The 25,579-nt window shown below is 44.7% G+C and overlaps 1 protein-coding gene and 1 pseudogene across 2 annotated transcripts; one reads left to right on the top strand and one right to left on the bottom strand.

Moving 5' to 3' along the window:
- Nucleotides 1–9,647: 9,647 nt before the first annotated feature.
- Nucleotides 9,648–9,760, bottom strand: LOC122437539 (annotated as a pseudogene).
- Nucleotides 9,761–13,071: 3,311 nt separating this feature from the next.
- Nucleotides 13,072–25,116, top strand: AKR1A1 (aldo-keto reductase family 1 member A1). 2 transcript variants are annotated; one of them, XM_043461490.1, is made up of 9 exons: nucleotides 13,072–13,264; nucleotides 18,929–19,017; nucleotides 22,012–22,131; nucleotides 22,301–22,452; nucleotides 23,060–23,255; nucleotides 23,586–23,785; nucleotides 24,035–24,107; nucleotides 24,247–24,333; nucleotides 24,949–25,116. In XM_043461490.1, exons 1-9 carry the CDS (start codon nucleotides 13,174–13,176, stop codon nucleotides 25,012–25,014), a joined length of 1,074 nt encoding a protein of 357 aa, XP_043317425.1. In that variant the 5' UTR covers nucleotides 13,072–13,173; the 3' UTR covers nucleotides 25,015–25,116. The 2 variants fall into 2 exon arrangements, with proteins under 2 accessions (XP_043317425.1, XP_043317426.1); XM_043461491.1 differs by lacking the exon at nucleotides 13,072–13,264 and adding an exon at nucleotides 13,330–13,486.
- The last annotated feature ends 463 nt before the right edge of the window (nucleotides 25,117–25,579 follow it).

Genomic DNA, 25,579 nt, shown 5'->3' with positions numbered 1-25,579 from the left:
ACCATCCCATTTTGCTATAGCAAAATTCCTAAAAGAATTACTTATATACACTTTGTCCACTTCTTCACCTCCAGTTCTTTTCTTAAATTGCTGTAGATGAGCTTTGTCTATATTACTTCACTGAAACATCTATTGTTGAGACCACCAATGGCTGCCATTATGCCAAACCAGTAGTCAAGCCTCATTCCTCATCTTAAATGACATCTTGGCAGCATTTGTCCTGGTTGGTCATTCTCTCCCTGAAAAGCTTTCTTTACATGACTTCTGGGATTTTTCGTTCTCCTGATTTTTCTTTCATTTATTGGTTGCTTTCCTGGGTCCTTTTCCTGACTTCTAAATATTGCAGGGCCATCCAGAAGAGAGTCTTTGGTTTTCACGTCTCTTATGTCTCATTCATTCCCTAGGTGAGCTCCTTCAGGTTCAAGACCTCAGACATCATTTATACAGTCCAAACTTCATCCCTGGGCTCTGCACTCATATACCCGAGGCCTCCTTGGTGCCCGTCTTTTATGATATATAGACATTTTAAACTCAATTGTCCAGAAAGAACTATTTTCTCCCTACCACTCGCATACTGCTTTTCCAGTTTTCCCCATTTAGGAAAAGACATCAACATTTGCCCAGTTGCTCAGGTCAAAACCCCAGGGTAATCCTTAATACCTCTCTCCCTCCTTATCTATCAATAATAATACATCCTAGGACTTCCCTGGTTGTCCAGTGGTTAAGACTTCAAGCTCCCAGTGCAGGGGACCCGGGTTTGATCCCTGGTCAGGGAACTAGATCCTTCATGCTGAAACTAAAAGATGCATGCCACAACAAAGATCGAAGATCTTGCGTGCCACAACTAAAATCCAGCACGGCCAAATAAATCTAAAATAATAATAATAAAAACACACCCGGTCAGCTCTCTCTTCAAAATGTATGCCAAATCTGACCACTTCTCACCACCTTATTACCTCCACCCTTATCTAAGTCATGATCATCTCAAGTATGGTTTACTTTTAGAGCGTCCTAACTATTCCTCACACAGCAGTCAAGGATGCAGGCCTGATGCCTAGGCAAGACTTACTTGGTCACTGCAGCCCAGGGAATTTTTATTAGGGAATCCTAGCTCAGGGGATCTTACCAGCATTTACAAACTCAGAAAGGACTGATATATAAATTAGAAAATCAATATATTAATTCACCATGGAAAGATTTCTTTTCCAGGATGCATATATGTTCCTCCTGGCCCTCCAGAACACTCTCTTCTTAGCATTAAGAAACATAGAGGACTTTCCTGGTGATACAGTGGATGGGAATCTGCCTGCCAATGCAGGGAACATGAGTTCAATCCCTGACCCAGGAGGATTCCACATGCCCCAGAGCAACTAAGCCCATGCACCACAACCACTGAAGTCCAAGCATCTAGACCCTATGCTCAGCAACAAGAAAAGCCACCGCAACAAGAAGTCGCAGCACTGCAGTGAAGAGTAGCCCCTGCATGCCACAACTAGAGAAAGCCCTAGTGCAGCAAAAAAAAAACCACAAAATAAAAAATTGTAAAATATAGAAAGCAGAACATTACTAAGAACTTTGCTTTGATGTATGTGGAATTAGGGAAAAGGCCATGAAATGGTTCCGAGGACTAATCCCCTCCGAGTTAAGGAAAACCATATGGGCTTTCAAGTCCACCAAGCCCCCAACAGAAGTGCCTTCCCCAATGACTCCTTCCCTTCCATAGTAATTTATAACATCTTGATTCCATTGTCATTGTTGTTGTTGAGTCGCTAAGTCAAGTCTGACTCTTTGTGATCCCATGGACTATAGCCCGCCAGGCTCCTCTGTCCATGGGAATTCCCAGGCAAGAATACTGGAGTGGGTTGCCCTTTCCTTCTCCACAACCCAGGGTTGGAACCTGACCCAGGGTTGGAACCTGTGTCTCCTGCTTGGCAGGCAGATTCTTCCCCAGTGAACCATTTGGGAAGTTCAGTTATTGACATTAGAATGGTGTTAATTAAGTTGGTCCTTAGGTACGCTATGACAGATTATAGTCTGTTAGAGTTTTAGCAGAAGTTTGCAATCCTGGTGCTTTTTCCCTTTGACTTTGGAGGCAGACAAGGATCGTTCACTTTATTCTAGTAATGAAGTACCTCCCTAACTCAGACTCTTACAACACAGGCTTGGGCCTTGTGCTGTTTCTGATTTCTAACCAAAACTGCATCTACCTATTATGTTTTACCCAATTAATCCTCCCAATGTATTCCTCTAATTGTTTTTTTGTTTGTTTTTTCCCACTTAGAACCTTTACTATCTCTGCAAAGTCCAAACTTCTTGGCTAAGCAGTCAATGTTCTACATGAACCTACTCCCCAGCTGAAGTGGCCCTCTGGCTAAGCATATTTTGGTTCTTCTTGTCAACCTGACTTTGCTAATTAATGTTCGAGAATATTCCCTCCCTCCATTTTTGCCTATTAAACTGATACAAACATCATGGGAAAATACTGTCTCTAAAGTTATAGCTTTCAATCTTTTTTCTAACTTATGTCCTATGACTCACTTTCCAAACACCCTCGATCCCACTATTACAGAATTTTTTTTTTTAATTATTTTCCCCAGGAACTTCACCGGAGGTAGAGTGGTTAAGACTCCAAACTTTCAATGCAGGGGGCATGGGTTCCATGGCCAACAAACAAACAAAATCTATTTTTCTCACATACACAAGCATCATGAGAATAAACAGAATTTCTATTATTAAATCACCAACAAATAAATAGAATAATTATTTTAGTAGTTTAGATTACAATACAATTCAAACCATAAACACACACAGAGAAAAACCCATAAACACAAAAGTAGGAAATAATTTCTTATATGCTATAATAGTGACTGTCGTTAAGTAGTTGGACTGTTGTTTTTGTATTTTATGAAGTTGCAATAAGGGGCTTCACTGGTAGCTCAGTGATAAAGAATCCACCTGCTAATGCAAGAGACACATTTTCAATCCCCGATCCAGGAAGATCCCACATGCTGCAGAGTAAATTAAGCTGTGTGCCACAACTATTGAGCCTGTGCTCTAGAGCCTGGGAGCCACAGCTACTGAAGCCTTCACACCCTGGAGCCAGTGCTCCACAACAAGAAAAGCCACCGCAATGAGAAACAGGCGCACCAACTAGAGAGTAGTCCCCACTCCCCGCGACTAGAGAAAAGCCTGTGAAGCAAGGAAGACTCAGTGCAGCCAAAAATAAATAAATAAATAAATAAAATTACTTAAAAAAAAAAGTTGCAATAAACATTGTAAATAAACTATACTCCAATACAAATTATTTTTTTTAAGTTACAATGAAAATATGTATTGGTTTTATAAAGGAAGCACACTATTTTTTTTAAAGAAAAGAAATACCTAAGTATGATACCTTTTGTTTGTTTTTGTTTTTTTTTTTCTTCAAGTATTATGTCTTATTTGAGACCACTCGAAAGTCAGACACTGAGACTAGGACTTAAGTATAGATCATTTATTTGGGAGACGACCCTAAGAATTAGAAGGAAGGGAGTGGGGACGTAAGACAGAAAAGGGAAAAGGTTAATACATCAACTACTTAAGACTATGGGCAACTGGAATCAATCCATGTAGGATTCTTCTGAAAAACTCTGGAAAAAAAATCTCAAAATTATCCCATTGAAGGCTGCTGGGAGGTATTACCCCCAGGCCCCTTTCTTTTCATTTTCTGAGGGTTTCCTCTGGAAACCATAACTCCCTCACACTTTCAGGTTGCAGTGGCACACAGCTGAGCTGCCTTCCACAGCATGGAGAAAGCCCCGGGGCAGCAAAGCCGAGAGACACCATGGTACACGGTTGACACTGTAAGTTACTGACCTCAGTCATGTTAGATCAGGCAGGTTGAGGCATCACACAAATCTCCTACAACAAGAAAGACAGAATAATCGTTGGAAAGTTCTGTGCCCAACCTCAGTAGCTACTGGGAGTGTCCTTGGGTTTCTATTTGGAGGCATCACTGTCTCCAGTAGCTATTTCCAGCTGATGGCAACCATACTAGCGCCTAGAGGTGTGTGCCTTCTGTCGGTGGTACTCTCGAGAACCACTGATCTACGAAGGCCTGACTCTAGTCACTGCTAATCCCTACTATTTGTTACTCCTTTGAGTGTGTGTTGGACCATATATGCAAACAATTTTCAGAAGTTTATTCACTGAGCCCTTAGTATGAACCAAACATCATGCTTAGCAGCAGGGTCACAGAGATCAACAACCCACTACGAGAGGCAAAGGAGTGTCCTGGAAAAAGCATCCTTGCCTTTGTGACTTTGGAGTCACAGATGAAGGTTGCAAGAGTTCCATTTACTGTGTGAGCTTCATAAATCGTTTAGCCTCTTCTCAACTGCAAAAGGGGGATAATGGTCCTTACTTTCAGGGTTGTTGTGAAGATTAAGCAAGGTGATTTCTATGAAATATTCAGTACAGTGCCTGATACATATAGAAAGAGCCCAATAAATATTAGCTACTGTTTTGCTATTTAAAATAGTAGCTAGGAATTCCCTGGTGGTCCAGTGGTTAAGACTTCGTGCTTTCACTGCCAGGGCCCAATTTCAGTCCTTGCTCAAGAAATCAAAATCCTATATGCAGTTCAGCCAAGAAAAGAAAAACAACAACAACAACAATTTAATTAAAAAATAAAAAGATAGCTAAGGCAAGCTTCCTAAATCGATCTCTGGCCTCAAAGAGATGGTCCCAGTCCTGTGGGTAACAGGATAGAGCACAGTCTTAGTTCACAGTGAAATATGGTACAGTGGAGTCATGCACAGGTGCAATGTCATGCTGGGGAAATGAGGGGATTAGAGCTTGAACCTAGATTGATGAGGAAGGAGTCTGCCTGGTATAGCTCTGAGGGCCTGATGCCAGCCTTGCTCCCTCAGCAGGCTCTTAAATTGGGTCACAGGCTCCAAGGAGCTGAGGAAGACAGTGATGCCTCCAAATAGAAACCCAAGGACACTCCCAGTAGCTACTGAGGCAGGGAGTCTCACTCTTAAGCAAAATTAGTCAAGTCTTGTCAAGCTGTATCATCCATTTGCTGGAAGTTTCTGCATCAAGGGCTGGTTTCTGAGCTGTCCACCGTTTAGAAATGATTCTGCCCTTTAGGGACATTCATGGATTGGAAAGAATTCAGATGTTCCCTAAATATACCCTGCCCTGTATTATTATATCACTAGAGGGTCAGCTCAAGAAGACAAGGTCTTATTTATGGTATCCCCAGCAACCTAGCAGAATATCTAGCACATGGTAGGGGCTCAATAAGTGTTAGTTGAATGACTGCTGAATGAAAAAGCAGTCAGCCATGAGCACCTGAAGGTGAGACTAGATTTAAGGTCTCCCTCTCCTTCCAGGAATTCTGACATACAAGGGGTTCAGATCCAAGAGTTTGAGAGGCCCAGCTGAGGAGCAAGCCAGAGGGTATGAACCCCTTTCATGGTCTTGTCTCAGGTTCCTTTCATCTAGATAAGGTACTTAGGCCTCTGCTTCTCCTGGCTATGTTTCTGGAGTGGCCTTTTTATTACCTTGATTTGCATAAGGCTCCTTGGTGAACTTGAACTTTGTTCTTGAATTCTCAGATAATCCATTCCAAAGTAAGCAGGAACTGCCAGCAAACAAACCACTGGTATAGACTCAGAAACCTGGAAAGAGGCCATTTCCTCATCCCTCTGACCTGACCACATTCCTCTCAGATTCTATTATAGACACTTTTGCCAAATGCTGAAATGCTTGGTGAAGCAGGGCTGAGAAATTGTTACTCCCACCTAGTAGTCCAGAGTGGGGCACACCCTCCTCATTCCTAGGAGACCCCTCTTACTTTCCAACTCTTCATCTGTTTGAGCCTTGTCTCGCCTGCATCCCATGACACTGCCTCTGTGCACCCGTCTTGGGGTCTGCTTTCCACCTCTTTTACTTTAGCCCCTCTGAACTGTGAACCTTAAAGCCAGATGACAAGTCTGATCCATTTTTATGTCCCTCTTTGCACCTAGAAAAAGACTAGGTGCTATAGTCTGAATGTTTGGCTCTCTGCCTCTCCACTCCCATTAATATGTTGAAATTCTAGTACCCAAGGTGACATGGTAATTCCCATGGGGTATCTGGGAAGTGTGTAAGTCATGTGAGTGGAATTCCTTATAAAAGAGGCTCTGGAGAGATCCCTTGCCCATCTGCCATGTGAGACATACAATAAGTCTATGATCTAGAAGAGGGCCCTTACCTGATCCTGCTGGCCCCTGACCTTGGACTTCCATCCTCCATAATGGTTGGCAATAAATTTCTGCTGTTTGTAAATCACCCAGTCTGCAGTATCTGAAGCAGTCAGAAAACAAACTAAGATAGTAGTGCTTAGTAAATTCTCAGTAAATGTTAGCTGAAAGCATGATTCCTCCCATTATTCTCTCTTTTCATAGCTCCACTTTCTTCCACTGGACCCTTCCCTTAGCACATGTTCATATTCAAATTCCCCATATAGAGAAAAACTCTCCCTCTATCTGCTTTTCTCTCAAGCCACTAATCCATCACTTTCCTTCCCTTCTTTATTTTCTTGAGAAGTCTGCCCTCTGATTTTCCACATCTTAATCTCCTCTTCACCCCTAAATCCAAGCCATCTGGTTCAGGATTAACCAGCCATTCCACAGAGCCAGCTCTCCACAAAGTCACCAGTGATCTTCATGCCAATTGAATTCAAAAGTTTCTGCTGTGAAGATTAGAGAGCAGAAACATAAAGAGTATGGCAGATAGTAGATGCTTAGTAAAATGGTAATTGTTCTTACCTGTCTTAGTTTCCCTAACATTCCTCACTTCTGGTATGTCTTTTTAATCATTTTCCCCTCCTTCTCTCCACTCATTATAAAGGTATATAGTTTTATCCTAGCCTGTTGCCCTGGAAAACGAAAGCTCAGGGCAAAATTTACATGCTAAGACTTTATTCTGATGTTCAATAAACAATATTCAGGGCAAGAATGAGGGGAAATCAGGAAGTAAGAGAAAGAAAAGTAAAGGTGGTGTGCTACAGAGCTACAGATTTATAAGATACAGCTAATTGCTTAGTTATATAGGACTGAGAGATTGTGTAAAATGACTATATGGTGTCTAGGAATAATTTCTCAGGAAGAGGAAGAGAAAACTGCTGACTCTTCCCTTCTATCTCACATGAATCAACTTCCTTATACTGTGTGTGGGTGCTAATCGCTTCAGTTATGTCTGACTCTGTGTGACCCTGTGGACTGTAGCTGGCCAAGCTCTTCTGTCCATGGGATTCTCTAGGCAAGAATATAGGAGTGGTTGTCATCCCTCCTCCAGGGGATCTTCCCGACCCCGGATCAAAACCACGTCTCTCGCGTCTCCTGCATTGGCCGTCAGCTTCTTTACCACTAACACCACCTGGGAAGCCCTGAATGAAACATCAACTCCCTTGTACTTCCAGATTATATCCTGGATCCTCAAGGGAGTCTTGGGAGATTGATCTCAATCCACAGCAAGTCATTCAGCTTATTTTGGAAGTGGTGTTGAGTGAGATTTTCAATGGATCTGGCTAAGTCAGACCTGAGTGTCATAGATGCTGCAGCTCCTGCTACAGCAGGTGAGATAAAGAAAGTACAGAAGTCTGGCCCGCACACTTGGGGAAGCTGAAGCAGACTACTGCATCAGGAGATGGGCTCACTGTAATGACTAGCTCTCCACTGAGTGGAGAGGCAGGAAGCAGGTGGGTCCAAGTGAGTCTGGAGAGGTATTCAGCTGGATTCAATACAAGAGCTATGTTTCAAAAACTTGATAAACACAGAAGAAAGACAAAATAACCTATTCATCCAGAAGTCAAAAGCAATGCTGCAATTATTTTGGTATTGCAAAAGACTGGTATTTTCCAGTCTTTTTCCTTACACATATAGGTTTTTCTTTTTTTAATTTGAACGGATTTTCTTACTTTCTGATTGGAGTGTAACATATGGAAAGTGTACAGATTAAGTGTATAACTTGATAAATTTTCACAAATTTAATGTTTCTTTTTAAATTAAATCAAGAAATAGATAATTACTATCACCCCACAAGTTTCCCTTCTTGCCCATTTCCAGTCACTACATCTCTAAGGGTAATCACTATCCTGACTTTTAACAAAATAGATTAGTTTTTACTGGTTTTATACTTTATAAAAATAAAATTATACAGTATATATACTCTTTCATGTCTGTTTTATTTCACTCAAAAGTAAGTTTGGCAAATTTATTCTTGTTGAGTGTAGAAGTAGTTAATTCCTTTCCAATGTTGTATAATATTCTATGTCCAGCATTTCTATTTAGCACTTTTTGGCTCTTTTTCTTTCATGCCATTGCATTCTTTTTTTCTTACTTGTAATATTTTTATTAAATTCATATTAAATGAAAAAAGGTTGCTAACACCATTCATATAATATGCATTTTGAGAGTAAGCTCACATAAAGGATTTTCTTTTTTTAATTAACTTATTTTTAATTGAAGGATAATTGCTTTACAGAATTTTGCTGTTTTCTGTCAAACCTCAACATGAATCAGCCATAGGTATACATATATCCTCTCCCTCTTGAACCTCCCTCCCGCCTCTCTCACCATCCCACCCTTCTAGGTTGATATAGAGCCCCTGTTTGAGTCTCCTGAGATATACAGCAAATTTCCGTTGGCTATCTATTTTACACATGGTGATGTAGGTTTCCATGTTACTCTCTCCTTACATCTCACCCTCTCCTCCCCTCTCCCCATGTCCATAAGTCTGTTCTCTATTTCTGTTTCTCCATTGCTGCCCTGCAAATAAATTCTTCAGTACCATCTTTCTAGATTCCATATATATGTATTCATATATGATATTTATCTTTCTCTTCCTGACTTACTTCACTCTGTAAAACAGTCTCTAGGTTCATCCACCTCTTCTGAGTCAGTTTGCGTTTATGGGAAGCTAAAGACTGTTTCTGATGGTCTTAGGGAAGGATTGTCCCTCACTCATTTGAGAGCTCTCAGAAGTTAGTTCTCTGGAAAAAAAAAAAAGAAGTTAGTTCTCTGAAGAATGTGGTAGCTGATATGAGGGTAGAAGTGTCATAATCATTTGCCACCATGAGGGGGTCAACTTCAGGATGAAGATGTGAGACTGAAAAGCAGAGAGAAGAAATGGAGAGAAAATGGGATCCTGATGACATTGTGGAGCTGCCAAATCAAACCAGGCTTGAAACCTGTCTATGTGAGTCCATAAATTTCCTTATTGTTGAAGCCAATTTAAATTAGGTTTTCTGCTAAGGGCAACATAGAGTCTTAACTTATCTATGGGTCAGTGGAGGAAGCTTTGGAAACACAGAAGTGGGGCACATAACTCAGTCTGAGTCAATCAGGGTGAGAGAACTAATTCTTAGGTAGATTGATAAGGAGTCTGGGGCCCTCAAGGAGAAAGGGGTCCGGGGCCCTCAAAGAGGAGAAAGGGGTACAGGGTTCTTGAGGAAGAGAAAAGGACAAACATTTTTTCCTATATTCTTTTGTCTTTTTTTTTTTTTTTAATTATTGCAGTAAGTTTATTTATTTATTGAAGGTCAAGTTTAAATTTAATGACTTTGGTATTAACTACAGACATACTAGTAAGTGCTAAGACTTAAAATCTTCCGGTTCGGTTGTGACTCCAGACAGGATCCAGAGAGGAGTTCTAAAAGTCTCTTCTCTGGGTTTTATGGAGACTTTCTTTACCCTCCTGTGTTAGCCTCTTAAGGAACTGTGTCACATTCTTTTGTCTTAATCACAGAAAATGTTTTTTCTTTATGCCTAGAGCTAATGGCTCAATGGTATGTTTTTCCTCAAGCTCTGTACTAATGATTATATAATAAAAATGTGTCTTGCTCGAGGACATGTTTCTCCTTCTTAACAAGAATCTTCTGACTAATCTTGTTATCTTCAGAGTTATGTTGTGGGAGTGGGTCTGATAAGACCTTTCTATTGTTCTAATCTTATTAATTTAAGATGTATGTTGTTGGAGTAGGTCTGGTAAAAGTATATAAGGCCTTGATAAGACTAGCAAGTGGGGCATTCTCCATCGCCCTTCTGATATCTATGTCGAAAACTTTTTCTGAAAAAAAAACAAAAAAGAAAACTTTTTCTGTCCTTTTTCACTGTAATAAAACAAAAGCTCTGAGTAATCAAGCCTTGTCCCTGATCCTGAAGCTGAATCTTCTTCTTCGGAGATCATGAATCCGAGCCGTTTGCTGTAAGCTATCAAGGGGAGGCTTCCTCAGTAAAGATGTTTTGGAAGTAGGGGATATTTAAAAGAAAGTGTGTTGTAGGTAGGAAGAGCATATGCAAAGACCCAAAGTGAGAGAAAACATGGTGTGTTTGGGAAACCATTCACCATCCTCACCAGCCTCATATGTATTCAAGCTGGAAACCCAGGAGTCATTCCAGGGTTTTTGTTTTTATTAAAGTATATTAATAAAAAAAATAATAAAAAATAAATTTAAAAAAACCAAAAAAACAAAAAAAAAGTATATTAATTTGCAATGTTGTGCCAATCTATGCTGTATAGCAAAGTGAATCAGTTATACACATGTACATTCTTTTTTATATTCTTTTCCATTATAGCTTATCATAGAATATTGAATATAGTTCCCTGTGTTATAATAGAAACTTTTTTTTAATCCATTCTAAATGTAACAGTTTGCATCTACCAACCCCAAACTCCCAGTCCATCTCTCTCCCTTTCCCTCTTCTCCTTGGCAACTACAAGTCTGTTCTCTATGTTTTTTTTTAATCTCCTTCATCTAGTGGATCACATTACATCTAGTGCTGCCAATTCTACTCCTAAATATTTCTAAAATGTGTCTCTATTCCATGATGAGAGTGTGAGCTGCTGTCCTAAGACAGACTTTGGAAGAACACCCTCCACAGACAGAATTGTAGGCTATCTCAGAAGGTGAGGATGGTCCTGAAACATGGGAGTGATTAGTTTTCATGGCTGGGTAATTTCATAGGCTACCAAGTGGGAAGGTTATTCCAACTATTTCGGGGGAGGAGGTGGAAATTTCCAGGAATTGGGCCATCACCCACTTTCTGGCCTTTTATGGTCAGTCTTGAAACTGTCATGGTACCTGTGGGTGTGCTTTTAGCGTATGTTAATGTATTATAATGAGTGTATAATAAGGCTCAAGGTCTACAGGAAGTCGAATCTTCCACAGTCTTGGGCCTAATAGTTTCTAACCAGTTTTTGTTGCATCCTCAATGGCTATATCATTCTCCTAAAGGATATGCCTTGACCTCTTCCCTCTTATCTCAGTTCCTCTTACATTTTATGCAATACCTGAATCATCACGAAAAGACATGAAAAAACATATTCACAGTTTAGTAAACAATCCTAATTTGATATTTTCTCTTTCCATCACCTTTTTTTGAGTAACCTATGATTTACTTCTTCTCCTTGTAGCCTCTGATACTATTTTTACTCTCTTGTGTCTGTTAGAGTTCTCTAGTTGTAAGCAGCAAACACTGGCTTTATTTAACCAAAGAAAAAGAATTTTTTTGGAAGGCCATAGGAAAATTGCAGGATCAAAGGGAAGGCAGGGCATAGGATTGGCAGAAACCAGGTAACTTCAGGGAGGCTTCCCAAATGGCACTGGTGGTAAAGAACCTGCCTACCAATGCAGGAGACTTAAGAGATGCTGGTTAGATCCTTGGGTGGGGAAGATCCCCTGGAGGAGGGCACAGCAACCTATTCCAGTATTCTTGCCTGGGAATTCTGCTGCCCACTGGCAGCAAAGCCTGGTGGGCTACAGTCCATAATGTCTCAAAGAGTCAGACATGACTGAAGCAACTTAGCACACACACAGGTGACTTAGAGTTCAGTTCAGCCGCTCAGTTGTGTCCAACTCTGCGGCCCCATGAACCGCAGCTCACCAGGCCTCCCTGGCCATCACCAACTCCCAGAGTTTACCCAAACTCATGTCCGTTGAGTTGGTGATGCCATCCAACCATCTAATCCTCTGTCGTCCCCTTCTCTTCCTGCCTTCAATCTTTCCCAGCATCAGGGTCTTTTCAAATGAGTCAGCTCTTCGCATCTGGTGGCCAAAATATTGGAGTTTCACCTTCAACATCAGTCCTTCCAATGAACACCCAGGACTGATCTCCTTTAAGATGGACTGCTTGGATCTCCTTGCAGTCCAAGGGACTCTCAAGAGTCTCCTCCAACACCATAGTTCAAAAGCATCAATTCTTTGGTGCTCAGCTTCTTTATAGTCCAACTCTCACATCCATACATGACTACTGGAAAAACCATAGTCTTGACTAGACGGACATTTGTTGGCAAAGTAATGTCTCTGTTTTTTATTTGTTTATTTATTGATTTTTTGTCTCTGCTTTTTAATATGCTGTCTAGGTTGGTCATAACTTTTCTTCCAGGGAGTAAGCGTCTTTTAATTTCATGGCTGTAATCACCATCTGCAGTGATTTTGGAGCCCAAAAAGTGAAATGTTGGAGACATAGTTCATCAGGACACCACTTCTTTTTTTTTTTTTTTTTTTTGACACCACTTCTACTGGAGAGACAATGGGGAGTAATCCGGCCTATAAACAAATGATGGGGAAGGGACTTCCCCTGAGACATTGGAAGGTTACGAATCCACCTTCCAATGCTGGGAGCCAAAATTGGATCCCTGGTTTGTTAACTAAGCTCCCACATGCCTCACAGTGTGGCCTAGAAATAAATAAGCTTAAAAAATGAGAAGAGTCGCGCTGGCAGAGTACGGACTGCAAGTGCACTAGATGGTGATTACAACGAAAAAGAAAAGAATCAGAGTTGTATGTTTAAGATTTGTGCATTGCTCTGTATGTACTAATGAATAAAAAACATATTGACAGTCTAAAAGTTGAATTATGTTTTATTCGGTGGAGCGACGGAAGAGCCCACTGCAGAAGAAGCCGCCATGAGGCCGCCGGATTCTCCCTCCCGCAGGAGAAAGAGCAGGGACCGCCCAGAGCCGCCTTACAGGCGGCGCGCGGTGCAGTGTGGGCCAGGCAGAGGCGCGGCCTGGTCCCGCCCTCGGGGCCGCCTACGTGACCCTAGGCGCGTGCCTTTCACGCGGGAGTTCGCCAAACCAGTGGTGTGCAGTGTCCAAGCTCCACAGCAGGATACGCTGTGTGGACCCACATTCCGCAGGATGCTCGTGGGCAATCCACTCATCACCATCCTGCGGAATGGATGGTGCAGCCTCCGAGCTCAGGCTTCCACTCCTCGGCTTCTTTCTGGAGGTAGGGGCGGGGTCCACCACGCGCGTGATGCTGAACGCCCGGCCCCGGCCACTCCTCTGGGAGGAGCTTCCGCTTCGCCGCCAGGCTTAAGTACCTGCCTCCAAGCGCAGGCGGGTTTCTCCTGCTGCCCATCAGTCCCGGAAGCTGAGGCTTGCTTGGTGGCTAGCAGGGCGCGGGACTGAGCTGAGAAGCCCCACTACCCTGTTAACGCTCTGTGCCGAGGTGAGTCTCTCCTCTGCTGCCCTGTTTCTTTGGCGCAGTGGAGATGGCCTCGAACCTTTACTCCAGATGTGTACGCCCCCATGTTTCGAGCGAAGAGCAAATGCTCTGGAGGCGGCCAGACTTTGTTTCGGATTTGCACTTCCTCTTATTCTCTAAATGATCTTGGATAAGTCCTCAGTTTCTCTGGCCCTCAGTTTTCTCAGCGGTAAAAATCAGTTTCTACATCAGAACTGGAGCAAGAGTTAAGTGAGATAAAGCTCTTAAAAGCTACACGCACCGATTGTCAGTTAGTTTTGGTTGCCATCTTCTTTTTTTGTTTGCCCACCGACATGGTTTTTCCAGGAAATCTGGCTTATATTAATTATGAAGTTAATAAAGCCTGACGTGGCAAGAGGGGCGTGGGTTCGCTAGCTTTGGGACCTGCCTTGGGTTTGGGAAAGCCAGGGCATGTTTCTGTTTTGCCCGACTGCTCTTTCAAACTGAAATCTGAACCTTCACCGGATGGGGTTATTATTAATTAACTCTTTCCTTCTGCCTGTCCATACTCAGGGCTGCACGACCTCCCTTAGAAGAGTCTTGAGGGTTCTGATGAGTCTTGTTACTGTCCCCAAAGTCTCAGTTTTCTTGCCTGTAATGCGAGAGCAATACCTAATGGAATCACTGGGATTTTTTTTTTTTTTTCCTTAATCGGAGATGGTAAAGTGCTTTGTTATTTTTCAGAGATCGTTGTTTCCAGGTTGTCTAAGAAGTAAAGGAAGAAGGTGATGGAGGCAGTGACTTTCTCAGATGCACCTCCAGCTGTCAAGATCTCCCCTGTTTGCCTGTGTGTGGGGTAGGGGAAATGGGAAGCAGGCATTGTAGCAGCTACCAGATTAGACAAATGACAGGCCCTGACCTTGAGGAGTACTTAAATTTCTGAGGGAAAATGAGCACACAAATGCAGTGTTATGCACAGCTATCAGTTCATGGGAGGAGCCAGGAATTTAAAGCTAGCTGAAGGGTGAGCTGCAGTTAGCCAGGCAAGGGTGGGACTTGTGCAGAAGGGAAGTGTGCAGAGGCCTGGGATCAAGTATGGTGGCTGCTTTTGCAGAGTCTGGAATATGTTGTCTGAAGTGAAGAGGTGGAGAGATGGGGGAGGTGGGAGCCGGGTTATAAAGGGTATTACTAAGGAGTCTGGACTTTACCCGGGTGGTAGGAGAGAACTACTGGAAGAGAGCCTGGGAGTCACATGGTCAGATTTGGGGACTGCTTGGTCGGGGAGAGGGGCCTCACTGGATCAGAGCAATCCCTGGTTCTGGGAAGGGTGGTCACAGCTGGAGCAGTGGCCCTGGAGGTGGATATGGATGGGTTGGGTAAAGATTTAAAGAGTATATATTTTAAAATTCTTTTCACATACATTAAGAAGTCCAGAGAGTAGTATTGCAGTCTTAGGTGTTACATTACAGTTTAGAGCAAATAGTATCTTTTTAAAAATATTTACAAGTATTTACAGGATTTTTAACCCAGTCAGATAGACCAAATCTTGGCCACTGTTTCATATTTAAGGTGGCTTTCCATGTTGGCGTCTTCAAAGTTCAGGAGAAACTATATTCCCCTTCCCACTACCTGTCAAAACCCTAATCTTATAATACTCAGAAATGCCTCAAACAAACTGAAATACTTGAGACGGCTTTTGTAAGATCCCCATGGACTATACTGTGAACATGTTGTCTGGTTTGCTTTCACACTTGTCATGCAGGGCCTTGAGTCCTGGGGGAACAGAGTATATAGAACAAAGAACATGATCAGGCGCTGTGCAGAGGGGTTTAGGCATAATATCTCTTCAAAATGGAGGAGCTGAGATTTAAGCCCAGGTCTGTGCAACTCCAGAACTTGAACTGTTTCCTCTGTGCTCTGTTGTTGGGTTTGATAAGTTTAGTTCTGGACATGTTGAGTCTCATACCTGTAGGATATACTGGTGGAAATGTCCAAAGGGAGGTGAATATATAGAACTGGGGTGGGAAGAATTAGTGATTAATGTCATCACTGAAGCTTGACTAGGGAACGAGAAGGGATTGAGGACAGAACCGTGAGGGACACCAATATTTTTTGTGGGGGAAGGTGGCAGAGAGGGAAGGCCTATGCAGCCAGGGAACACTCATGTGAAGACTGCTTCTTCTTCCTGTGTTTTCAAGTTTCTTGCATCCTGGCAGCAACTACAGAGCCCTTTTCTGAGAAGGGAAGACTAAGCCCCAGAGAGGAGGAACCTAGCCACTGATCTGGGATTAATAAAACCTGAGTCCTGATACTGCCCTCACCCGGCCCCCTACACACTCAGCTGCTCTTTCTTTTCCACCTTGAACCTCTCCCATGATAATATGGGGGGTGTCTGAATGCTGCTAGAGGTCCAGCTAGGCAGATGCTGACAAGCTCAGAGCCTTTTAACACAGGGCTAGGCCGAAAGGCTGATGCACAGGCAGAAGATAAGGAAGTCAGGACCTGGCAGAGGATGACTTCCTGTCCTCTGATAGAGAAAAACATCTGTCCTCTGCCTTCCATCTGTCCTTTGGAGCATTTGTTCTTTGAAGATCTGTGTTTAGTGTTTCTACCTCTGATCCCTGCCCCCCAAGCCTTAGCCTTTTTGGTTTTCAGTTTCACCAGCAAAAGAAAGGGGAGAGGCAAGCTTCAGGTTTCTTCTTCCTTTTCCCCCCAGGCCAGGTTTTTGTTCACACTCTCAGCCCAGGTGTAATTTCAGAGCCAACCCTTGTGTTCTGAGAAATCTGGCAGAGGCCAGGAGGTCACAGGTTGAAGATCAAGCCCAGGAAACCAGCCATAGTCCCTGGTAGCAGCTGGCAGGCTAGTTCCTCCTGTGAAGTACAGACATGTTTGCCTGATCCTGGACAGTTTGTGTCCCTGAGAAGTTTGGTAACAGAGTATTGCCCTCAGTGGTCCATGGTTTGCTGCCAATATTGAACTGTTTTCATTTTAGCACAAAGGGTGGTCTCCAAAAGGTTGTGTGTATGTGGGTGTGTACGTGCGTGCTCAGTCAGGTCCGACTCTGCCACTCCGTGGACTGTAGCCCACCAGGCTCCTCTATCCATGGAATTTTCCAGGCAAGAATACTGGAATGGTTTGCCATTTCCTACTCCAGGGGATTTTCCCGACCCAGGGATCAAACCCGCAGTTGTGTTTCCTGCATTGGTAGGTGGCAGTTCTTTACCACTGAGCCTCCTGGGAAGCCCACTAGACTATAATAATCTTCCTGGTGGTCCAGTGGTTAATTTAAGACTCTGCACTTCCACTGCAGAGGGTGCAGGGGGTGTGGGTTTGATCCCTTGTCAGAGAACAAAGATCCCACTTGCCACAAGGCAAAAATAAATAAATAAATAATAAAGTAATAACCTTAAAAAAATTCTTCCTGAGTCAGAAATGTTAAGGACAGAGTTGGTGTGTCAGTTACACTTGCAACTTATCCAGTTACCTACTCTACCATAATATTCTTGATATCCTTTCTGAACTTGGAAACAAAGGTTATGATAATAAAGGTATTGACCAGCAATGAACTCAACCCCAAGAGAATGATATTTACAGTATTGATGAGAGCAAGGGAAAAGGTTGTTTCTATATTGATTCTTGGGGTGAGCCCTCTTTCTCCTTCCCCTTCTCTTGGATAAATCCTGTTCATCAAAGCTCGACTCACATGTCACCTCCAAGAAGCCATCCCAGCCAGGTCACTTTTTTCTTGTAGCCCTTGTGCAGGTTTTGGTCCCGTCTTATGTGTTGTGACATCCTCTGTCCTCTCCTGACCAGACCATGAACTCCAAGAGAGCAAGAACTATTTGAATATGTGTGTCTCTTGTGTCTAGCATAAGACCATTCATCATCTGTTGACTGAATGAGTATTCTTGGGCCACTGGAGACTTCTGATTTTCATAGCTCTCCAAATGGGGTTGTTGCAGTTACCCACATGCTTTGTTCACTTGGAAATTTTTAGATACATGTGATTTACTGCTTTCCACTGCACTGAAGTTCTGTGTCTGGTTCCTCTTCCTGGAAAGACTCCTCTTTTACTCTTTTTTAAAAAAATTTATTTATTTTTGGCTGCACTGGGTCTTTGTTGCTTTGCACAGGCTTTCTTTAGTTTAGGCTAGTGGAATCTATTCTTTGTTGCAGTACTTGGGCTTCCCATTGCGGTGGCTTCCCTTGTTGCAGGGCACAGGTTCTAGGCAGCAGAGCTTCAGTTGTTGAAGTATTTGGGCTCTGGATTTCAGGCTCGGTAGTTACTCTGGGGCATGTGAAATCTTCCCGGACCAGGGATTGAACCAGTGTCCCCTGCATTGGCAGGCGGATTCTCATCCATTGTGCCACCAGGGAAGTCCTTCCTTTTACTCTTGGGACAATCCAACTCATCTTAAAAGCCAGTGTTGGGACTATCCCTAGTGCTCCAGTGGCTAAGACTCTGCACTCCCAATGCAGAGGGCCTGGGTTCAATCCCTGGTCAGGAAACTTGATCCCACATGCTGCAAATAAGAGTTATGCTGGGGGGAAAAAAAAAAGAGTTATGCTGCTACTAAAAGATCCTGCATGCCACAGCTAAAGATCTCGCATGCTGCAGTGAAGATTGAAGATCCTGTGTGCTGCAACTAAGACCCGGTGCAGCTGAATAAATAAATATTTAAAAAAAAAAAAAAAAAGACAATGTCATTATTCTCTTGTCCTTGCCCTACAGAAGTCACTTGTTTTTCTGTAATACAGTGTACACGTGTCTGCTATGAGGCATAGCACATGTATTTTATTGGCCTGTGTTCACTTGCCTTTTCCTGCCTTTTCTATCAGCTCCTTCTTGAATTGTTGGCTCTCTCTGTCACTTAGCTGTTGATTTGGGGCAAATAACTATCTGTCTGGGCCTGTTTTTGTGTTTGTTTTTTTTTTAATCTAAAAAATAGGATACTTCCCTTGTAAGAGCCCACTCAGGCCTCGTAGCATGGCTGATCAGATCTCTGTGAGAGGGACTCAGTCTCTGTAATGCTAACAATCTCCTGGAACGTTCATCTCATCCTTCAATCCTGAGCCTGTCTGTCACCTGGTCTCCCTTTGTCTCATAAAGGCTTTTGCTTATCTTATACTGGCTTGAGACCTCATGTAGTCAAGGTTGAGTACTTCTGGGTAGCCACCTCACCTTTGTTTTTAGGTTTAAGAGCTCTTTAACCAGACCCTTAGCCTGGTGAAAGGAAGGGCAGCCAGACTGGTGGTCCTGTTAGTGTTTGTCTGGGAGCTACTGGCTTTGGTTGGTTCTGGGCACCCCGTCTCAGCCGCCTTTGCTCCCAGGCATATACACATGACCCAGTGTCTGTTCTCCTGTCACCTCTGTGCCCCTTTCCTCCCATGTTTTACAGGAGCCTTGACCAGTCACCCTAACAGCAGCACTGACCCTCACACCGTTCTCTTCCATCTGTGTTTCAGGGGCAATGGCGGCTTCCTGTATCCTCCTACACACTGGGCAGAAGATGCCCCTGATTGGACTGGGCACCTGGAAGAGCGACCCTGGCCAGGTGAGGGGTGGGGGCAGAAGAAGGGGGTTCTTGCCCCTCTTCTAGGGAAAAGGCACTATTGGGGAAAGGGTCCTTGTGTTTTCACTATCACCCCCACCCCTATACTTCACATCTGGTAGGGATAAGCCTGGAGGGCGGTGGGAGGAAACAAGGGAAGAAGGGACCCATAGTGAGCTCTTGGCGTCCCCAACTGATCCAGAGCAGTGGTTAAGGGGCCCAGCAGGGCCTCAAGCATAGGAAGGAGCCCATTCCCTGATGATCTGCACTGAGTGCTATGGAGATGTGGGACTCCTTTGTGCCTGACCCTGGGCTGACCCCTAAGGTGCCATTTATCACCCTGCACTGTGATCGTGTTTTCTGTTCCACATTTGGTTCCTTATACACAGCAGGTTGTTGTTCAGTTGTTCAGTCCTGTCCGACTCTTTGCAACCCCTTGGACTGCAGCACACCAGGCTTTCCCGTCCTTCACCATCTCCTTGAGCTTGCTCAGACTCACGTCCATTGAATCGGTGACGTCATCCAGCCATTTCATCCTCTGTCGTCACCTTCTCCTCCTGCCATTCCAGTATCAGGGTCTTTTCCAATGAGTTGGCTCTTTGTATCAGGTGGCCAAATTATTTGAACTTCAGCCTCAGCATCAGTCCGTCCAATGAATATTCAGGATTGATTTCCTTTAGAATTGACTAATTTGGTCTCCTTGCAGTCCAAGAGACTCTCAAGAGTCTTCTCCAACACCACGGTTCAAAAGCATCAATTCTTCAGTGTTCAGCCTTCTTTATGGTCCAACTCTCACATCCATACTTGACTACTGGAAAAGCCATAGCTCTGACTAGATGGACCTTTGTTGGCAAAGTAATGTCTCTGCTTTTTAGTATACTGTCTAGGTTGGTCATAGCTGTTCTTCCAAGGAGCAAGCGTCTTTTAATTTCATGGCTGCAGTCACCATCTGCAGTGATTTTAGAGCCCAAGAAAATAAAGTCTGTCACTGTTTCCATTGTTTCCCCATCTATTTGCCATGAAGTGGTAAAACTGGATGCCATGATTCTTAGTCTTCTGAATGTTGAGTTTTAAGCCAACTTTTTCACTCTCCTCTTTCACCTTCATCAAGAGGCTCTTTAGTTCCTCTTCACTTTCTGCCATAAGGGTGGTGTCATCTGCATTATTGATATTTCTCCTGGCAATCTTGATTCCAGCTTGTGCTTCATCCAGCCAGGCATTTTGTGTGATGTACTCTGTATATAAGTTAAATAAGCAGGGTGACAATATATAGCCTGATACCGGTGACAATATGCAGCCTGATACGGGGTGACAATATGTAGCCAGATACACACAGCGTAAAGAATAACTAAAGAATAACTCGGTCAACTGTTTTTACCAAAGGTCAGCAAACTGTTTCTTAAAGGACATGGTGGTTAATAATTTAGATTTTGTCAGACAACTTGCAAAATGCAGGTGGTTATGTACTTATATAACTATTTAAAAATATAAAACTTGTTCTTAGCTCAAGGGCTGAAAAAAAACAAAAGGCATCTGCTAGCTGGAGTTTAGTAACCCCTGCTATAGACCTTCCAGCCTAGGGGAGCCTGGGAATGAAAACCTGCTTTCGTGGATGGACACAGGTAGAGACTCAGCTCCCACCTAGGGTGGAGCAGCTCCCACCTGGGTGTTCCTTGTTCTTGGAATCTGAGTCAGAGTTGATAGAAGTTTGGGAGGAACTCTGGCAGGGAGAACAGCCTCTTCTTTCTGGGATTTAGGCTGGGATTGGTGGCGTGGTTGAATGAACTCTGTCTGCCTTTTCTCCTTTTGCTTTCCTTTCTACAGCTGCCTAGAGTCTGGTGCTGTAGGCAGGCACTGACACTGCCTGGGACAAGTCCAGGAGCTAGATGAAGGCCGGGGGTGGAGGCCAGAGCCAGGGCCAAGACGGGGTCAGGGATGGAGGGGTGGGAAATGGGATGGAGTAGGGTCGGTGAGAAGGGCACATGTCTGGATAGTAACAACTGCACCTAAATGGGGATCTTGAGTGACAGGGCGCCTAACACCCTTGGATCTGCTCCTGATGCCATGTTTCTAATCTGGTTTTTAACAAATTGCCTGACCCATCATCCTCCTTGGTGCCTGCTTTATTCTCTTCTGGTGGGAGACTCTGGGCCCAGCTTCTATTTCACTTTTCCACCTTCCTTAGTTTTCCCTTCTCCCCCCTTCACCTCTTCTACTTGTCTGAGCCATGGTCTACATGGCTTCCCCTTTAAGTATATATATATATTTAAAATGGAATTTCAATTTATATATATGTGTGATTTTTTATTTACATTTTTTGGGCTGCACTGGGTCTTTGCTGCACACAGGCTGTCTCTAGTTGCAGTGCAGTGAGCGGGGACTACTCTCTAGTCACGGTGCATGGGCTTCTCATTGCAATGGCTTCTCTTATTGTGCAGCACGGGCTCTAGTCTCCGCAGCTCAGTAGCTGCAATGCACAGGCTTAGTTGCTTCATGGCATGTAGACCCTTCCTAGACCAGGGGTGGAACCCATGTCCCCTGCTTTGGCAGGTGGATTCTTAACCACTGGACCACCAAGGAAGTCCCCACTTGGCTTCCTAAGGATCTCTCTCCATGTGGCCTTGCTCTGGGAACTACTTACCTGTGTATCATGTTTCCCTAACCAGCTCCTCAGGGTTGGAACCTATCTCCATGACTATACTTCTGCTTTCTGTCCTATCGATGTATCCATGCATCTTCTGAGCATCTAGCAGGGAACGTATTGTTAGTTTTTGCTGGGCCCTGCTGAGATCACTTGGATAGGAAGGAACCTTGGAAGTTAGTGGCGGGGAGGAAAAAGGGTTTGGGGTCTCCACGCCATCTTCTATCTTCTCACTTCCACCGTGTGGATGACTACAGTGATAAATTCCTGCCCCCTCCCCCCATCAGTGACCCTCAGGAGGGCAGTTGCTGGTCCAGGCCAACAGAGTTAAAACTTTCGCTTTTCTTGCCTGGCAGGTTAAAGCAGCTATTAAGTATGCCCTGAGTGTAGGCTACCGCCACATTGACTGTGCTGCTATCTATGGCAATGAGACTGAAATCGGGGAAGCCCTGAAGGAGAATGTGGGACCTGGCAAGGTGAGGACGGGCTACAGAGGGGTGGGGTGAGAAGACTCAGAGGCTGGGGCTGAGGGCTGACTAGAGGGATCTGGCATCAGCTTCCTTCTAATTCTTCTCCCAAAGGTGAGGGTGGGCAAAACTGGGTGCCCTTGGCTCTTCTCACTGTGGACTCTGCCCCCTGTACCAGTTGGTGCCTCGGGAGGAGCTCTTTGTGACTTCCAAGCTGTGGAACACAAAGCACCACCCCGAGGATGTGGAGCCTGCCCTCCGGAAGACACTAGCTGACCTGCAGCTGGAGTATCTGGACCTGTACCTGATACACTGGCCCTACGCCTTTGAGTGAGCCTTGCCAGGGTCTTCATCTAGGAATCAGGGACTGGGGGAGTCATGTTAGTAACTTTTTGTAAGTAATAGGAGCCGAGCAAGAGAGGAGTACTCAGTCTTTTCTGCTACAGTCTAGCTACAGAAAAATGGAGTGCCGCTTCACATGGCATGTATCCTAGGGTGTATACGGATGAGTCCTCCTGCTGCCTTTATACATTGGGGAAATGTTCTAGCTTTTGCTGGGCTCGGCCCTGGGGTTGCAGTAGAGTAAGCTCCCACAGAGGGTATGGGAGGAGACGACCATAGCTCCGTGCTCTGTACTTGAAGAAGGCTGTAGGAGCCTACAATGCAGTTTCCCGAGACGGGGCAGAAGGAGTTAAGGATGACTTCCCAGAGGGGAGGGGATATAATCTGTGTCTAGGAAGAAGAGAAGGGGGGATGGGCATTCCATGTGGAGTTAACACTTGGCTCATGACCTGGAAAGGTGAAAAACCATGCTTGTTTCTCATTCTTGGCCCTTTACCCTTTCTGGGCTTCGATTATGGGATGTAGAATGGCTGGACGGCAGATAGACAGGAGCCTGGCATGTGTGCCCACACCTGGGGGGCTGTCTTTCACTCAGGCGGGGAGACAGCCTCTTCCCTAAGAATGCTGATGGGACTATACGCTATGACTCCACCCACTACAAGGAGACCTGGAGGGCTCTGGAGGCACTGGTGGCTAAGGGGCTGGTGCGGGCTCTGGGTCTGTCCAACTTCAACAGTCGGCAGATTGACGATGTGCTCAGCATGGCCTCTGTGCGCCCAGCTGTCCTGCAGGTGAGCACAGCAAAGCAGATCAGTTGGTTTGGGGATGGTGTGCATGTATGTGTGTGTGTGCGTGCGTGTGTGTAAATGAACATGAGTGAGCAGATGATGAGTTTACTTCAGGAAATAGCTAGAAAGTTGTCAGAAGTGTTGGTGCAGAAATCCTCCGAAGTGTGGGAAAAGAATGAAATAGACATTGGAAAACTGTCTAGAGAGTGAGAAAAGCAGAGTGAGGGGAAGTGGGGGGTCAGCAATTCAGGGTTGGTCAGAACGTGCATGTCCGGGTGGGGCCAGCAAGCCAGCTGCGGCCACCCCGTGCTGATAGGTTGTTTCTTGGCTTAGGTGGAATGCCACCCATACCTGGCTCAGAATGAGCTGATTGCCCACTGCCAAGCACGAGGCCTGGAGGTGACTGCTTATAGCCCTCTGGGCTCCTCTGATCGTGCATGGCGTGATCCTGAGGAGCCTGTCCTGCTTAAGGAGCCAGTGGTCCTGGCATTGGCTGAAAAGCATGGTCGGTCTCCAGCTCAGATCTTGCTCCGGTAAGAGCAGTCTTAGGGAAAGACAATCAGGTTAGGGAGAGGGCTCCTGGGCTGGGAGGCAAGGGTTGAGGGGTTCCCAGTGCCTGAATGAGACTGAGAATCTTGCCGTGTTATCTCGGGAGAGGCCATTCTGAGGCTCGTTCCTTCTTCCAGTGGGGCTCGGGGGCTCTAGGAGCTCAGAGAAGCCTGCATGGAGGACAAAATGCTCATGAGTACTGACTGTTTCGTTTACTTCCATCCCCCACTTAGGTGGCAGGTCCAGCGGAAAGTGAGCTGCATCCCCAAGAGTGTCACGCCTTCCCGTATCCTTGAGAACATCCAGGTACTTGATGTGTCTGTCCTGTCTTCTTTAGCCCACTGGGACACAGTCTGACCCTGACTCTGGCTAAGAAGGCAGTGGTCTGGAACCCCAACTTCCACTCACAAAACTGGCTTTCCTGACCCCCACCTTCCATTCCCAGGTGTTTGACTTCACCTTTAGCCCAGAGGAGATGAAGCAGCTGGATGCCCTGAATAAAAATTTGCGATTGATTGTGCCCATGCTTACGGTGAGTGTGTATCACCCCCCAGAATCAGGGAATGTGAGATTCGGGGCAGCATTCTGGCCTTCATGTTGCTGATTAGAGGCTTGGCAGGATGGTATTGTTGGTAGGATTGCTGTCCTGGACACAGTGGGCTGTTTTTTCTTTATTGAGCTCCCAGAAGTAATCTGGTTCAGGGATAAGGCATTTAGCCTGTGAGTTCCAGTCCTGACTCTCAATACCTTGTAACCTAGAGCAAGTGATTTAACTTGTCTAAGCTTTAGCTTCCTATGTGTAAAATGATCCCAGTTCCTGACACGTAACAATTTCTCAGTATAAATGGGGCATTCTCAACCTTGTTAGAAAGGGAAATAAATAGTTCCTTATCCCAGCTGAGACTGTAAACTCTTAGGGATAGAGTCAGCCACGTACCAGGCTGTGGGTTTGGTGCTGGAATGTTGTTGGTACTGTGGCATTCTCTGAGGCTAGGTCCCTGTCACTGACATCTGTCAGTGCTGTACACAGGTGAGGCTGTTCAGGAAGATTCTTGGGAAAAGATGTCCTGGAATGTCTAACTAGGGGGACGGGCAGGGTGCGGGAATGTCACCTCCTGCTAATGGAGTCATCTGTCTGTCTCTCCAGGTGGATGGGAAGAGGGTCCCAAGAGATGCAGGGCACCCTCTGTACCCCTTCAATGACCCATATTGAGATCACAGTTTCCTGGCTTCCTGTTCATCTCTCCGGCTGTAAGGTCCTGCGGTCCCCAGAAAGGAGGAGTTAATAAAGCCCTTGGAGTATCCATCCATGCTACTTGGTTGTCTTATTTGTCTGGTCAGACTTGGTATGGAAATTGTTTCTCTTTGGGATGCTGGGTGTGACCTGCCCTGAGCCCAAACCCCCTTGTTTTCTCGGTTCTGGAGAAACAAGCATGTAGCTGAATTCCATTTCCACTTTCATAAGTTAGATACATTAGTGGAGTATCGCCATCTAGTGGCATCTATTAGCACTGCATGCCGCCCCAGAGTAGTCTTTGTGAGAATAACAAAAATTGGTCACTTATGGACTGATATCAGAGTCCTGTGGTTTCTTGGTCCTGCTGGGCATGGGTCTTGAGTTCCCACACTCTGCCCCTCCTCCTAGTTAGTGCCTTGATTTATGAATATGAAGAGCCAAAAAAACTTACATTCTGAAGTTTGGGAGTTCCAGCTTGGAGAATCAGGACAGAGGCTTTTTCTCTCAGACACTATAGTCAATGTGCATAGGCTACCTGAAG

This window comes from Cervus canadensis, chromosome 2 (assembly GCF_019320065.1).
Source record: "Cervus canadensis isolate Bull #8, Minnesota chromosome 2, ASM1932006v1, whole genome shotgun sequence".
In the NCBI taxonomy this organism is placed as follows: Eukaryota; Metazoa; Chordata; class Mammalia; order Artiodactyla; family Cervidae; genus Cervus; species Cervus canadensis.
This window is presented reverse-complemented; position numbering and strand designations above follow the sequence as displayed.